At 38.6% G+C, this 17,879-nt stretch overlaps 1 protein-coding gene across 4 annotated transcripts in view; it reads right to left on the reverse strand.

The window, feature by feature from the left end:
• Positions 1 to 17,879, reverse strand: part of MEGF11 (multiple EGF like domains 11) — a 217,280-nt gene that overhangs the window by 179,698 nt on the left and 19,703 nt on the right. For all 4 annotated transcript variants that reach the window (XM_049811558.1, XM_049811557.1, XM_049811556.1 and 1 more), the window contains exon 5: positions 7,964 to 8,056. In XM_049811558.1, the coding sequence (XP_049667515.1) occupies positions 7,964 to 8,056 (93 nt within the window). The remainder of the gene's footprint in view (positions 1 to 7,963; positions 8,057 to 17,879) is intronic.

Raw genomic sequence — 17,879 nt, forward strand, 5'->3', positions numbered from 1 at the left:
TACATTATAAAGTTCACTTCCAGATGTGGCAGGAGTGCTCAAAGTTCAGTGGGGCTCTGCTTTGGGAGGGCAGGCTACTCTGTACACTCAGTTACAAACACCTCATGATTCTCTTGCTTTGGTACAGAACTTCCATGTGTAAGCCTGCTTGCTCCCAAAGGTTCACACCCATCTCTGAAATCTAAATGTCTTTTCACACTCCCTTTTGAAGCATCTGTCCCTGACATACTGCCCTAACAATAGGCAGTAAGTAAGTTTTTATACAACAAGGTTTGCCTGCAGCTTCCCTTATTGGTTTACAGCATGAATTCAGTGTTGGATTCAGAGAGCCATTACAATGATTTTCCAGAGAGACGCAGCATATACAATTGCCTAATGATTTGGTTATATGGAACACAGAATTTCCACACTGCTCATATACAGCTCACCAGGGGCTGGAGAGTGGGTAAATGCGAGGTGATATGCCCAGGTACCCATTAGGTCTTAAATCTGTCCTCTCACCTCCTGTTTGTCAGCTATGATGTGCCTTAAAGCAACGTATATGCATAAATATATCAACATTATAATCATACAATTGTTGGTTATTAATTATATAACATACAGACTTTTCAGTGTATCATTTATCTAGATTAGGAAAGACTCCTTTTTGTATGTCTTTTATTCCAGCTAAGCACTCGAGGACCAGATCAATACAGGCATGTCTGTTGACCACTGCAGCTGACCACATAAACCCTAGCAGCCCCAGTCTATATCCACCGACTCACTTTCTTTACAGTAGTAGAGAGAGAAAGTCTGTGTACATAGAAAAACTACACCAAGAGAAAGAGAAAGACTCCAAAATGATGTTGCTACCTCAGGCCAATTTAGAAGACAAACCCTTAGCATGCAGCAGCCCCATCAGCTACTACTCTGGGTACAGATGGGAAGCATGGTTTTAACAGATCACCTGAATTTTATATGAATATTCACTCCAATACATAACTCGTTATGGGCTTACCTCTTACACCAAAGCAGCCAAACATGGAAGGAACTGGATGTTTCAACAAGAGGTGATTGTGGTAATACTGTAATGATTACATATAATTGTGCAGACTTATTCTGGTAACATTTTACATTTTTAAAAAATCTTTATTAGACAACTGAATGCCTGTTACACTACATACTCAAATTATTTTCTTATCACATCTGTATCCTCTGATACTCACCTGTGTGGTAGGTCAAATCATCATCTCTGTCTAGAACTAAGGATCTGTTCAGATGACTGACTTGTATATCATGGTCTGCTCTGCAGGAGAGCTGGCATTATGCTTGAACCTCTCTTTCTTGATGCTGGTGAAGCTGACAGTGGTTTTAGTTCATTGAAAGAAGTACCTGCCATTGCGCAGCCTGGTTGATACCTAGTAACTCTTGGTCCTTAAATGAGATCCTCATCATGCTGATTTCCCCCCTCATCTCTTAAGTTCCCATTCAGATAATGACTTAAGTATTACTCTAACTTAAATAACATGGGTTGTTCATTATTGACTTTAAAAGGACTATTCATATGCATGAAGTACATTGCTAGATCAAGCCTTAAGAGCAACAGCATGCACTGGAAGACAGAACTCCAGGGACTGGAGCAGAGTCAGGTCAGCTCAACTGACTCTTCAAAATCATTCAAAAGACGTTGTCTCAAAGGAGGGCTAGGACTGCTGGAGGGAAACGATCTGTCCCTAACTTGGCTTTAGACATGACCAGCTGCTTTAAGGAAGGAAGTCCTTTCCCACACTCTGACAGAGAACATGAAGATGAAGGTGAAAGGTAAAAGGACACAGGGTGCTGAATTTCTATTTTTTCATTCACTTTAGTACAAGAGGTAGGGCAACTGTCAACTGATCTATTCATCACAGTAAGTTGCATGGAAGAAGTATAGAAAGAAGTTTCTTCCCAAAGTAAATGCTGGATCTACTCTTCCTTTTCCAGAATCAGCTGTTGCCCTTTGCTCAGCCCAGGTTCCTGTGGGAAAAGCCAAGGCTGATATGACTCTCATACCTTTCCACAAGCTTTCAGAACCTCCAAAGCAGTTAACTCATGGAAGCTTAGAGAATACTATTATATCTCTAAGAGAGTGAGGAGAAACTGCCACAAAACAATTGAGTAGATATTAACAGCTTCAGCAAGTGATATTCCCGCCAAATGAAAAATGATGGATTAGCCCAGTTTAATGCAGCCAAATTATCTGTGTAAAAATATATACAGGACATGCTTCTGTGCTACTAACTGCACTGAACAGCAGCTTGTGTTTACATTTTTATTCCCTGGTTACAGGCTGTCCTGCGTAGGCTGGGCCCATGAAGATACGCTGCTACAGAGACTACTTAACACATGCAACCCGGGTACACAAGCCCAAGTGCGTGGGCCCAACATCCAGCAGAGGCAAAAATTAAACACAAGCTGTTTACCTGATTACACCAGTTCAGCAGCGGCTGGATGGAGTTGAATATTTTTTAACTTTAAGGAAGACCAAATTGTTAGAACTGAAAGAGACAGAAATCAATTCCACTCTGTAATTGCTACAGAAAGATGCTTGTATGAGCCTCACTGGAGCTTGTTTTTATACATTTGCATCTCTTAGCACGATGTAGTTGTCACTGAGTCTGCAAATCACATCAAAATTAAGCTGCGATTTGAGCTTGGCTTAAATGAAAAGTATATTAAATCTTTAAAGTCCACATCCTATGGATATGAAATTCTGTTTCAGCTAAAGCAATAAGTGAGCCTGGATCCCAGCTGAAGTCTCACAACTTTCAACAGATCTTTAGAAACTGCATCTAAACTCAACAACTGGAGTGAAAAATGAAATACATGGGCTTTGGTGGAAACAGAAACTCTGTACCTGGTTCCGTCACCTCATTTAGCACTTAGATACAACAGTCACTGTGATACAAACCCAGACAGATAGACAAATTCCCATGCAAGAAACATGGACAGATGTCCGGCCCTGAATCTAAGTAGTGACCGACTAAATTTGAACAGCTGAGGTCTTGCACCTTTGCACCTCTTTGGTGGACCTTGGTGGTTTCCCAGTCAATCCTATCCTAAAAACCTGAGGACAAAAAATTAATGATTCCGGCAGATCAGTCCCTGACATTAGGCTGAATTTTGTTTGAGCCCGTATTCACAAACCAGAAATCTTTCCTTTGAACTTTATTTCTTGTTCAGAAATAGTTCAAAGCATTTTGAGAACATGGAAGCCAAAATCAAGCCTGAAAAACACCACAGACTCACTTTAAAATACTCTATTTTTCTCCTGAGATTTCTACTGTTGCTTTCCATAGCTTGTCAAGCAACCCCCCTCCAGATTTAGCAAAGTATCTGCAGTTCTCATTCATCACAAGTCTCAGAACTGAAGCACTCCAGCTGCTCTAGCGCTATACCCTTAAATGTGATCTTGCTGTGATGTTATACTTGCCTGTTGTTATGACCTTGGCTATTTTTGACAAAGAGATAAAGATGAAATAGGTTCTTGCTCTTAATGACAGTTTGTACAAAATATCCTTTCCAAAGAAAACTATGTTATCCATATGTGTACATTACTGATCAGCCTATGCCAGACAGCAATATTATAATCTCTCTCCCCCGGGTGACATAGCAGGAAGAAAGATGGTTTGGCATTGCTATGCCAACATCTCTTTAATTACACTTCAGGCAAGTACTACATTTTCTCCTGAAACTAATAGCAAAGCAAACATTTTGAAAACCACTTTATTTTTTTCATTACAAACTCTGTGTTTGTTTACTTTGAAATTTCAAACTTGCACACACAATTTTGGAAGGTTCTTGCTTTTAATTCAGGGCTCTTGCTCTGAACTTCCTTTTTCCTACGTGTTGTCCACAGTTTTGTGAATCCCCTACTAACCAGAAAGATTTATGTGATCTTCCTGGCAATGAAAAATGCTCATGAGAGTCAAAATGGTCTTCAATGATATTGCCTGGTGAGTTTTAACATTTCAAAAGAAAGACCACCTTATTCCTTACAGGCCTGATGAATTCAATGAGAGGCTTGTTTAGATTTCACTGGGGTCTTTTTAGCTGTTTCTTCAAAACTGACTCAGCAACCTCCTTAAACACCTGTTTAATTTAAAGCACATGAAGAGTCCTACTCATGTGTCAAGTTAAGGATAAGCTTAAGTGCTTTGCTGGATTGGGGCCTAACGGCTTGCAAATACAGATGGCTATTATCAAGACCCAGAAGAGGCCAGGTAACCACCAACAGTCAATTATATTCCTACCAGAACTTCGAGCCAGTATATCATACTGTTTGAAGTTAATTGCTTTGAAATAATTGGACAGGTGAGCAGGTAAGTTCACACAGAGCATTTGCAATTTTCCTTTGTATTTAAAAAAACAACAGTGCAGATTGCATGGACAAAATGGGCATGATTTTAACAAAACAAGTTAAAAGGGAAGGGAAAAGGTATGGGGTTTTTTTAAAGACTTTTCCTTTTAATTTTTAGCATCATTAAAACCTTGAAAACATTTATTCAAGAGCTTCTTTAGTTAATACCTCATTACTTCTCTTTTTATTGTTATGGTAATCAAGGCTTAATATATTGCAGCTTTATAGCATGAAATCAAGGCTAGGCCTGTGGGCATCGACAGATGTACAACAGCATGCAGTAAAACACAGGTATAGAGGCATGCAGAGCTGAATATGGCACAGTGTTTTTTTATAATTGTTTAGCAATTCATCTCAAGTTATTTTAACCTTGACAACAGATGAACTCTAACATGTACCATGATCAGTCACTGGAAAGCTGCACTGAATAGCAAGGTTTGTGATTGTTGTCTTACAGGCTGAGTTTTAGGAAAGCATGAAACAAAGTCTGAGAAAGACAATTAAATTGTTTGGATGACTACAGGCTGTAGCTGTAACTATTCAAAACATTTCACTGAGTATATTCTAGCCAAGGGAGAATTGTAACACTGGGAAACTGCATTTAACACCAAAACCTTACCTCCCCATCTGTGCTCAGTGTCAGAATTCATACCCTCTCCTGGCATGGGCAGTCTTTGCAGCGCACCAAAAAAGAACATTTGGATCGGACTTCTGGTTATGAAGTGACACTTGGAACTTGTGCTGGAGCTCTGCTTATGGTTGAATTTCACCCATCAAACCAAATGAAAGTTATATATAACTTTTAGAAAGTTACAACGGTCTTGTCTGCAGGGTGTTGAAATACTGTCTCAAAAAGAGTGACTGTCTCTAGATCTTTTCCAATAAATGACAACAGGTGACACCCAGTGTCAGGTAGGCTCCACTTCTCAATATTGTTTTCAGGAGAGATAATTCAGGAAACAATTACAGCTCCCGGGACATTTTTCTAAACGTAAAGGGAGTGTTTTGGCTAGCAATCCCTTTCACAGTAAAATAGTTTCAAACAGCCAACATTAAAAGCAGTATACCTGTGACTTAATAAAATCACTGATACTGGGGACCACACAGGAAAATTCTACGGTCCCCCAGAGAGTGGGGTGGCACACACACAGCCAACAGGTTCAGTTTATCCAGAGCACAGGCCTATAGGGCCAGCCATTCAGAAACATCCAGCAACACTATTTGTCATTGCAAACATGTAAACTTCATAGTAGCTACCCAATATTAATGAAGCAACAGGAAGAAAGTAGGCACAGGTAATGTATTAGTCCAGTAGAAGTGAAAAATGTTTTCCGCATTATTACTGGATAACAGTAAGACATGACCTAATATGTGGATCATCAATGTATCTGAGAAATCCAGTTAACCTCAGTTAGGCAAAGGCTCCCGGCTTCTGTCTTCTCTCTTGGAAATACTTAGAGTAACAGTGTACTATATGCAGCTGGTACCTGTTCCATATCTTTTAATTTAAACAAAGTCCCCTAACAATAAAGAGGCCAGTCATCCAAAGTGTCAAGATGTGTCAAGTGTCAAGAATAGTGTCAAGAATAAAGGTGAGCAGCATCCTCAGCTGGAGTAAAAGCTAACTTCTGTGAGGCCATTCCCACTTACAAGTATTACACTGGACAGTGCTTCTCAGATCAGACCCTAGGACAAGAATGCATGTTGCCCGGCTTATAACAAATGGAATGAAAGACAATGGGCACTATAGTCCAGCGAACACACTAATTATATTAATAAAATGAAAGCTTAAATTTTGAAGCTAATCCTGGGCTATCATTTATAAAAGTTAACAGGGCATATTTAATTTAGGAATTGGCTAACGCTTCTCTTTTCACCGCTGAAACCTCATAAATGAAATATACTGGATTGCTGCCCAGTGCGGAAATAAAAGTTATGAATAATGTTTCTATCTCAATCATTGTCAGTGCTTTAATATTCCTAATTACTTTAAAAAGCTAAATATTCAATATAGGAAAAACCTTCTTTTTCTTTTTATCTTCACTTGCAAGATTAGTGCAATTTAATAAGAGTCACTGAGTAGTTTTAGTCCACGAGACCCATATGTACTTTGATATCTTATCCTTTCATCTTCATTTTTACAGAGAATGGAGTGCTTGTTACTCTGTGTATGCATGTGTGTATAAATATATACATCTATATGTGTATGTCCATGTTGTCACAGTTGGGTTTTTTGAATTATTAACTTCTCTAAGCGCACATGCACTGTATAAATACTCACTGGCTGTTAGGTTAAACATACCTATTACTAAAATTAACCAGAATGAGTTCCTGAGATTCTATACAATATTTTACAACTGAAGGTACTATTTTTCTTTTTTAAGATTATTGTTACAGAAATATATTTGGTATGTTACACTGCCCAATTTTTGCCTTGTCTATGTGTCAGGTAATCCCAAAAGGTTGCTTCAAACCCCAAAGCATGGTGTTTCTTTCTGTCCTTCCTCTCTGTTCTCTCCCTATTGCCTTTTCTCCTGTAACTGAGGAGGCTGCAGACAAAACACCAGTAACTTGACCAGAGAAGAGTCTGCCCCATTGACTTCAGCCTCTGGAGGTGTTTATCCCCAGTCACATTTAACTCCTATTATCTTCTAATGCCTCCCTTTATAGATCCCTTTGCTGTTATCTTTTTGCCTGGTAATGATGCCTCTTCTTTAAGATTCCAATCAATTTGTTAGAAAGGGAGGAAGTAAAAGCAAAATGAAACATTCACTCAGTAAATGACTCACAGCATCTTTCTCGATGCAGCTTTTATTTACTTGCCTGATGCACAAATAGACTTCATTTAACAAGCTTATTTCCGTTATGTCAATAACGTATTGGGCCTGTGTTACATAACATCTCTGATGTTTGTAGTGGAAAGAACACTAGCTGTTTCATTTCAGCATGAGCTGATCACATAGACTTGAACTTATCATCACCAATTAAGAGAGTTTGACACACACAGCATCCCCAGCCGAAAGAACTGAAAGCCTCAACTGTGAATTAATTTCCTAGCAAAAGGTGCAGAACTCCCACCTCTACCATTTCCCTAACTTTTGCAGTATGGATAATTTAAGCTGTGGATTTCAAGTCAGAAGGTAGAATTTGGGCTGCATGAAAAGTCAATGGCAAAACTCCCACTGGCTTCAACAGGACAAGGACTCTGTCTAGAGAGAGTGCTTTCCAAACAACCCCAACTACTCCACAAAGTATTTAATGAAGAATGTGTTGTATTAAAGGTTTAAGAGAAAAAAATTCACAATAGACCTATATTATCTATATTGGTATCCTAATAACAGGACCGAAAGCATTAAGAGCAGCCTCTACTGCATTTAACATTTCTTTGTAAAAACAAGCAAACAAACGTGAAAGTCATTATCACAGGAAAGCATATTGTCACATATTAATTGTTGCAAAATAACCAATGGACAACCTTCATTTTTCCACTTAAAGCATCAAAGTTCTAAGGCCACTGCTTTATTTAAGGCCTTTTTTTTTAATAGCAACATATATCTTTATCACATTTTTGTAATCATCACTCACCACTAGAGCAATCAGTTCCTCCCCACCCTGGTTCACAATGACAAGTGTCAGGAGAAACACATCTTCCATGCACACACTCCTCTGTGCAGAGTGCTGTTAAGAAGAAACAATACACAGCATTGTAAACATATTAAGTGGCTGGTAAACATACAGTAAACTATGCCTTAGAGAGCAATATTTTGTTTAAAGATATTAAACAAAGCAAACACACAAAAAAAGAATTACTTGCAAGATTTAATTAATACTAAGTGACCAAAATAAAATATAGGTCTCTTGACAGCGATAAACTAATTTGTTACTTCAGCTCTTTGTAATGAAAAACCCCTAACACCAGAAATTACTTTGGTTAGCAGTTTTGCTTCATAATAAAATTTTTACTAAACTGACATTACTATTATATTACAGAATACCAGCTTCTTCTACTGCACTCAAGTTGCTTCTGTTCATAAGATAAAATGGAGCTTGGTTTTGAAAGTATATTAACATCCAAAATAGATTTGTAAAAAATGGCTCAAGGAGAAGAAATGATTTTACTACATGATATAGTAGCTATAAGTGCAACCTTGTCTTTTCAAGGTCATCAAGTTTTCCATACCTACAGTGTGCCATATCTTATTTGTCCACTGTTGGATTATTTAAAGTTCAATATCCTCAAGGTTCAAACTATGAAAAACTGGTTGGTTTTACCATCTCACTTGCCAGTTGACTAGAGATATACATGGGAGAATCTCCTTTTCTTCTCCCTGAGTAGGAACAGCTCATGGTTTCAAGACTTTTCTTCTCCTGTGCTGCTTTGATGTCTGACTTACTTTCCAATGTATGCCGATATACTCACCACATACAAAGAAACTTGAACAATACTGAATAACTATTTTAAAGACTGAACTTTACTGCTTACTACCTTATTTCCATTTTACCACTTAGGACATTGCCAAAAACTCAGTGTGTCAGTGATTCAAATTGGATGGTTAAGCTGGAACATATACTTTCCATCTAGACTAACATGTATGAGTTACTAACGAATATGATGTATTGGCAATGAGATCACTATATTAAAATATATATACATATATATAAAAGATACATCATATATATATGATATATATCACATTTAACCTATGTTTGTATATCCTGTGTTTTTATAACAGATGGGAAATGTGGGTATTATGCTTACTTAACCAAGAACTGGCTGAAGCTGGACTACAAAAGACGTATTCCAAGACAAAGATTAATTCATTCCTGTCTAAAACAAGGCCAGCAAAGCTGATTTGGGAAGTAGCTTTGTGTTGCACTGGACCTGCATATGAAACACCCTTTCAGTTCCCAGGTACCTCATGGGCCAAATGTTTTCCACCAACCTCTTGTACATTTGAACAATTCCTGCTGTATCTGACATTCTGTTTGGATGACCAGATTGGAACACATCTTGAATCTGCACTCAAGCTGGCAACAGAGTTGATGGAAACATTTTGCTGTCTATTCTGTGTTTGGGTCATTGCAGACCAAACTCACTAAGCTATTCACAATGTATTTAAATCCAACTTCAAATCACAAATGGACTTTGAATAATCCTATGGGACAAATCTTCCTGCTCTTTATCCATCAAATCACATGTGACCAGTGATTAGAATGTTGCCTTGTTATAACAACTGCAAAATCTTTCTAGATTAGTAATTTCCTTTCTAGGTTCGAAGCATGTCAAAAGCGCGATTTATTCTTATTTCATATCTTGTGTTTAGACAGTATTGCAGGGGGCATGAAATATTAATAGCTAATTCTCTAGTCGCTAATTGTCCTAATCTTTTGTGCATTTATTTTACTTGAGTTAGGGTTTCTGAAGACAGTGAGGCATCCTAGTCTACATCTGTAAGATGAAATTCAAGACAGGGTATTAGAAAAACTGGATTTTCCAATAAAGAATACACGCCTTCATGCAATCATTTAAAAAAGGCTGGTTATCTATGACAAGAAGTCTACATACAGAACAGCCACAAACTTATAATTTGTTATTAAAAGTAGAGAGCACTAAAAGATAGATATACAATATGGTGGGATAGGGACACTTTGAAAATTCTGCCCCATGTAGCTTTATCAAAGAATACAATTCTCATTGATGTAACTCTTATACATTAATTTTACAAGAGGTATAGAAATTGAAACTGAGATTTTTCTGTTTCCTGTATGGACATTTCAATAATAAATCATTCTTACATGTAAAACGTGCAACTTCTTTATCCTTTTACCTTGGTCATGTTCTCAGGCCAAGGCATAATTTGTGAGCAAGAAGGTTGATGGTGGACTATTTCTCTTCCAAATAACAGAAGTCCTACTCATGAATGGTCTAAATTTAGTTGATTTAGCCACACAAACATGTCACACCTTAACAATGTTAACATAAATATGAAATAATAATGACTAATTAAGCTAATAAAGTTTACTTAATCACTTGTCTATGGCCAAAAGTGCTGACTTTTGTAGTAGTGCTCCAGTCCCTTGGGTAGAGACTCAAGATAGTATTCCTCATTCTAAAGCAATCAGTGATATGCAAAATACAAAAAAGTACTATAGAGAACTGCATCTTTGTTTTTAGGTGTTTTGAAGTCCTGCATAGCTGAAGATGAGCAATTAAAGAAGCAAGTAAGGTAAAGACACTCCTTGGAACTGTGGGTTCTCTCATCTCTGGTTTAGTAACTTGCTAAACAAGCAGCTACGAGCTCACTAGCATACAGTCATTTAGAGCTGTGAAATTACACAGGAGTAATCCCATATGTGGGGGGTCACAAAAATCCCCCCCCTTTTTAAAAGGGGAAGCTTTGATATAAGCCATTTTATTCAAAGAGGGAAATAGTCAGACTCCTGCACTGTCTGATTTGAATCAGGCCTATAAAGGTCCATATAAAGGTCATATTAGGGTACAACTCTAAAGTTTTACCATAGCAAATAAAATTCTGAATTTCCCCTATAAAAGGGAAGTCTTGCCTTGCTCTAATCTTTAGAGTTTAAATTAATTTTTCATTCTATTAACATTCAACATAATAGGATACAATGGTCCCCAAGGCATTCTTCATAATATACTTTGTACAGTGGTTTGCAAATGATCTTACTAGTTAATGGAACTATAAAAATTACTTGCACATAAAGGTCAAGAAAAATAAAGATAAGTATATACTTTCTGACACTGTCCTGTTCAACACTCAGCTAAAGGCCCCTCGAGTAAAGAAAACTTGTACTAATGCAAGGAATATAATTCCTCCCAGTGTAATAGCCCAAGCAGTTCAACCTTTGGAATTCCAGACTTTTTATGTCTGCATTTTCCCTTGACCAATTCTCTTGAATAATCCAGCACCTCATTGATCAGTTTATTATTAGCATTCTTGGCATGAGTTTAAGATCAATTTGTAGTTTCATTCAGCCTGGTAATAAAATGACCTACATCAAAACCCTGCCAAAATGCCATCTTTGTAGCAATGCGTTTAGCATGAGTTATTTGGCCATATGCAGGGTTACACAGCAACTGCTCCTTATCATGGAATAAAGTCAACAAAAGGGTTCCGTAACTATTCATTTGATGCTTATCACTTACTTTATAATTAAAAACAGTGCTTTTTTTAACATATAAGGTCAGTCCTCAGGGCAATAGATCTAAAGATTAAACTCTTTTCACACCTGAAATGACTGCATAGATTTCTCTAACACTAGCACTTATTTTTTCATTGTTGTCTTGAATTTGAATTTAGATATATTAAATGGGTTGTCTGTGTCTTCTGTCTACAATGGTATGAAATAGCCTGGACGTTGTTATTGACGAGTACACTGCTAAGTGGAGCAGACTCCTGCCTGGACAATGCTTTCATTGCAGAGTTACTTCAACTGAGTGGCACCACAGTTATTTTTTCCCAGACAAAAGCAGCCACAGGCCATGAATGAGGAGCTACTCTGCCTTCCTTGTTGCTGCATTCCTCTGTATGGATCCAAACTATGACTTTGCAGGGTTTAACACTGCTGTACCACACTGTTTATATACAGTTATACCCTGCTGATCACTACATTATCAACCCGTTCACTTCTTATACTCCATTAAGCAACATAACTAACACCTGCCACAATTACTTTCTTAGCCTCTTTCCTAGAGGTAGATATGCATTTAGAGAAGAGTTTCATTCTAGGGACATAAGTATGGAGTGATTTAGCTTGGGAAAGTTTTGTTAGCTTGTCCAAAACCATAACTTGTGTACTTATTTCACAAAAGGAAGAGTCAAAAAAGGTGTCTTGTGCTTGTGATGGAATATGGTAACATTTGCAGTGGTCCTTTGAACCTGGAGGAGTGCACAGCCACTGACCCAGCAAGTTCCATCTCCCTCCCACTTCAGCTGGTGGGACTTTGCTGTGCCAGATAAGCAACATACCTTCAAAACAGAGACCAGTATAATCACAAAGTCTAGAAGAACCCAGCACAGAAAGCAGAAAACAGGCTTCATTGACTGTGCTTATTCATAGCAGCGTGTGCTGCTGAAGAGATGTGCTGGAGTGTTCTGTACAAGCTAGGGTTTCCTGGGCTCTGTGGACTTTCTGCCCAGGGATTGTAGCACAGCCAGGAGGCGATGGAAAGCATAAATAAATGTAGATACACTATAAAAATGGAAAATATTGCTAAATGAAGATACAGACGCTACTATATGAGAGCACAATGAGAAATTCAGACACTCTCCTAGAACAACACAGAACAAACTGGTCTATCGTGACTGCACACGTAGCAAAAGGACATTGACCCATGACTGCAAGTTCTTCAAAATACTTTTCTTTCCTCTGCCCTAGCTTAGGCAGTCTCTGCCAGTTTTTCTTCACTATACACTGATCTCACCCAAACTCTGACCAATGATGTCGTATATTTGCTGTGAACCAAAGGTAGACCTGCATTTTTTCTATTATGTTGCTGGTATTTTAACTTCAGGTCATCTAACCAGTTTGCCCCATGCTTAATAGTTGTTGGACTACACAAAGAAGAAATTTAATGGAAAAAGTGTTGCCTTCCTTCACTATTTAATATGTGTCCCTGGAACAACTTGGGCCATTTTAGCACATTCCTCCAGTCCCTCATGCAACTTTAAGGGGAAAGAATAATTTTGTCAGGTGAAATAGCAGTTATCTCATGGCCAGTGGTTTCAGATAATGCAGAGAGGTCAAAGAAGATGGAAAAAGATGAAAAAGATGTTTGCCCCTAATCCATTAGGAATCTATTCACTCAGGGCCACTCTGGTGTTTCCATCTTAATGTACTGGCCTGAATCCAGGTTGTGCTGAGTCTACGATATTAGCTTCATTAGATAAGCCTGTAGTCAGCTTTTGGCTAGATTCTCTTAGAATGTACTCAGAAAGGGAGGTTTGATAGTAGAAGAAAGATGACTACAGCTAATGCATGTAGGTAGGTTTTCCTCATTCTTAGATTATTGCTTATTTGTGGAACGGAAGATTCCCTCTCTAAATCACTGACTTTCCGTCACGAATCATGCCAGTTAGATGGTTTCCTGGATAATTGTTTCAGTGACGTGGGATAATAGTTCTTTGCATTGCTTAATGTCTTTTTCTGTGGCCATCACTCAGGATACATCCATTAATTTATCACCTTGGATAGCACTTTAATGCAGGGTTTAGCAACTTTAATAGATGAAGATATGAAGAGATGTCAAAGCCTGCTCAGGCTTTGAGGAATTTATTGTTTCAGTGTATGGCAACCCTTTTCATTTCCCTCTTGGTATCCAATGAAAGTACTAATAAAAAAATACAAAAACAAGGAGATCAATGTGAGCAAAGGAAAGATGAGACTGATGCAGATCATATAACAGCAACGGGTCGCAAGATCAACTCCTTTTCCTGTAGGTGCAATTCCATCACATTTTTTTTGGCAGATTTAGAATCAAGACTATGCATCTATGCAATCAGAGCAGAATCAATGGTCTTTCTTGTCGTCTGGGACACGGGGAGTCTCTGACCATTGCCTTATTGATCCGTTCAAGATAGCAGCTAGGTTGTGTTATCCTCAGTCTTGACACCATGCCAAAGCTTAGGGAGTAGGCTATGCCAGAGAGGACTTGTGAATGTCTGAAGTAAAAGAATTGAGGAGATGATACATTTTGAGGATTTTTGTCTCCTCCCAGGAGCAGAATCTGACATATGTCACTGTCATCATTGACAAAATATCAGTAAATCCCTATATGAATCTGCTAGGAGGTGAAAATTTGTTAATAAGCATAAAATCTAAGATAGTTTCAGTTCAGATTTCTATTACGAGATAAATGGCAATCTGAGGCTCTGATGACTAATGAGAAGGTAAACACAGGACCTGCCACACTGTTGTCATGGTGTCCCAGGCAAATGACATGGGCTAGTTTACAGGTCCTGGAATAATTCCAGCCAGACCTCGGTGTTTCAGACTCTCAGGTTCCTCAAAGCAGGAATGCTCACAGTTTACTGATTACTGGAGGACCCGGCACTGATGAGAATCTAGCTTGGTTCATGATGCAATCTATTGACTGCTGTAGGCCTTACTCTAGGGAGTGGTTAGGGATATAAACTGTGCCAGGGGAAGGTCAAGGTAGAGAAGAGACTCCCATTTTTTCTACGTGCCCTGAGAAAAGCAAGACTGGTGGAGCACTTTTTAGAACTGCAGTCTGGTTGGTTCTGAGGAACAGCTGAGCTGGAGCAGCACATCCCTGACAAGGGAATGGCATCGTATCAGTGACCATAAAACAGTATCAGTGACAGTAATAGAGGAGAAGGTTAGAGCCCTGCAAAAGGAGAGGTCGATAGGAGTCACACATTTAACAGACTCCTTGTGTCATTTTGATGCCCCATTGGCTTCATCTGCTCTGGTAGAGAGAGAGAATGGGAGACAGTACTTACCACTTAATAATGTCTGAATGAGAGCTGAAAAGCAGCCTCCTTGTAGCAGCAAATGTCAGAAGAGCAGACCTGGGGTCATCAAGCTGAACCACTTTGTATCTTTGTCTGTGTGAATAACGGAAGAGCTTTGCAGTACTTCAAAGCACAAAAAGGGAATGGTGGGAAGGCATTGCAAAACTCTGAGCACTGAAGTGCATCTTCCCTGCAAAGTGGACAGGTTATGAGGTTGAGTAAAAGCAACACTAATCTGTTAGTCTGTAGATAAAGTCACAACCAAGCTCTGGCAAGAGGAATGTGCGCAAAGGCATGAGGGAGTTAAGTTTAAGAACTAAGCACATTCTGCAATGAAGACAAAGCATCTGTCTAATGCCCGAGTTCAACAGATTCATGACTAAGGTCACATATAAAGGCAAGACCTCAGACCAAGGTCAGAGATGACAGTCCACACAGGTATGTCTCTTGCTCACCCCTGCTGCTCCATAGGGATCGTGAGATACAAGCACCTGGGCTTGCTCTGTGGGGCGAAGAGAGAAATTCCACCCTCAGCTGAAATCCTGACTACTTTAAGGCAAGTCACACTCCCAAATCACTTACCATTTCTAAGGCTCAGTCTTTCCCACTGCTATCATGGAAAGTGAATCTGAGCCCATAAAGAACTCTTTGGAGATCAGCTAAATATTGATAATTGTTGATTGTTTAAGGCTTGCAACTGATTTTATGCATTTTCTGCCATTGCTTCAACAAGAAATAATCATTACATTCTACCACATTGAGAGGAAAAACTTATGCTGAGATCAATTCTGCTGATCAATGTTCTAATACAATATTATTCTGTGGGATAATTTCAGCATTTAACTTTTTCTGTAAACGATTTCCCATTGCCTCACTGCAGGGTTCAAAACAATCATTATCACTAGTTCAAACTGTTAATGAGGTTAAGAGAGATCCTGAATCAGCAGAGCAGAATCTATGACCCAGGAAAGCTTTTCCCCTCCTGTGCCCTCTGTCTACTCCTTCCATTTTGGTAAATTGACCAACTCTTTCCAGCAATTTGTAGAAAATACATTTTCACTAGTTAATTTTCTACTTGATTCATCCAACTAGCAAACTTAATTTGTCTGCAAATTGTGCTTTATATTGCACCCTTAGAAAGAGCATTACTATCTTTTTCTAAGTAATGTAGAAATATTAACATCTACTCTTATGCATTGTCTTTCATTCTCTCTGTATACGATCTAGCAGACCTCATTCCACTAAAACTAAATGCAGTCAAATAGTACTTGCCATCAGGAAGCTCCAGGTTTTTTGAGGACAGAAGAGGGAAGAAGCAATTCTCCTGTGTCAAAACCGGTGGAAGTATTCCCCAGTCATTCTGTTGTTAACCTTAGGGGAATTTTTTTGCTGCCTCAGGAAGTGAAATTCTTGACTGGCTGGGGAATAGAGGAGAAGCTTGTACTTAACTAAGATCCCTGGTCCTTTCAGCTTTCCTGCCAACATACGGAGAAGCAGCCAAACCTACCAGAAGAAGAGCAAGCATAACCTTGTCTACCAAACTATCAGTGATGGCAGGTAGTATCAAACTACACTCAACAGACTGCTAAAGGAATGACTGTTCTCCACTCACAGGTATGGGTATCTTTGTCTGCAGTCTGGGCTCTCCTAGGAGTTGTGTTGGAATGGAAAGTTCAATGCCAGTTGCAAAGTACCAAGTTAGAAATTAGCTAAAAAGTGGTGAGTCGGAAATAAACATTTCCATCATAAAAACACTGGAGGAACATACAGTGCCCTACAGCTGAGGAAGGTGGTAACTAAATTACAGATGAACAAGTAAGTACTTGTATCACACATGGCAGAACTGTATGAAATTCATCAGTTATGGGACGGCATTTCTAGCCAAGTGAGCTTCACTATAGAAATTTCGCTAGTATATTGCTACTGCCTTGCTTCGTACCACAGCTGCCTCTGCTTTCTTACTATGATTTTATCACTCAAATAGACCAAGAATTTACAGGTTCCAACACTGGCTGAGTAGCTGTTTGATTTAAGCAGTAATAGAGGAAGCATATAGGATAATGTCAAAGGAAATGAGCTATTATAAAAAAAAACTTTTATAACAAGGGCAAGATTCTCAGAGGTGCTACAGCAGACAGGGCGAGAGACAAGAGCAGGACGTTGGCCTAAATAGTCTATTAAAATAACCAAGCCATCTTGCCTTGTTCTCTGGAAATCACCTCAAAATTACAGCACTTGCATATTTTGCTGCATGTTACCCACTCAGGGCATTAAGTGAATTTCTCTGTGTACAAATTCCATCATATTACTGTTCCTGTGAAATATTTATTTTTGGATCTGGTAGCATTGCTACATGTCCGTAGTTCTCTGATTACTGACTTGCCCTGAGTTGTGGGTTTCATGCCAAGAAAATTCTATTTTCTGTCAGTAAATGACAGCTCTGCTGCTGATTGATTTTCATAGGCAGAGAGTATGTGCTGTGTGTATAAGTGAGGATGGGTGCATCAAAAATGTTGTTCCTAAAAGATCAAAAGTAGATAGATGAAGACATCTGGACTGCATGATACTTCTGGCTATCTTTGCTGAACAATTCAACACCTAATAAAACTAAATTACACCGATTCTCCTAGATACATTTTAGTCCTGTATCACATTGAATAAACTATTGATTTTTCAAACAAAATCTTTCTTCATTCTTATTCCAAATTTCATCAAGCCAATCTAACAAAAATCCTTTCTTTGTTTCTCACCAAGATAGGATGAATATAGACAAATTTCTAAAGGCAAACCTGTCATTGAGGCCAGCCTATTAGATGGCATGGGCCCTAGAGGGCCAACGCATTTCAGGTTTCATTTAAGATCAAGCCACACAATGCAAATGAAGGCCACCCTGATGCAATGAAGGATAGAAGTATAGTCTGTTTGAAGATCATGTTAATGTATAAGCTACACTAACATTACTGGGGATGGAATATTTAAATGCAGACACTTTTAACTTCTCTCAC

The sequence above is a fragment of the Accipiter gentilis genome, chromosome 10 (assembly GCF_929443795.1).
Source record: "Accipiter gentilis chromosome 10, bAccGen1.1, whole genome shotgun sequence".
NCBI lineage: Eukaryota > Metazoa > Chordata > Aves > Accipitriformes > Accipitridae > Astur > Astur gentilis.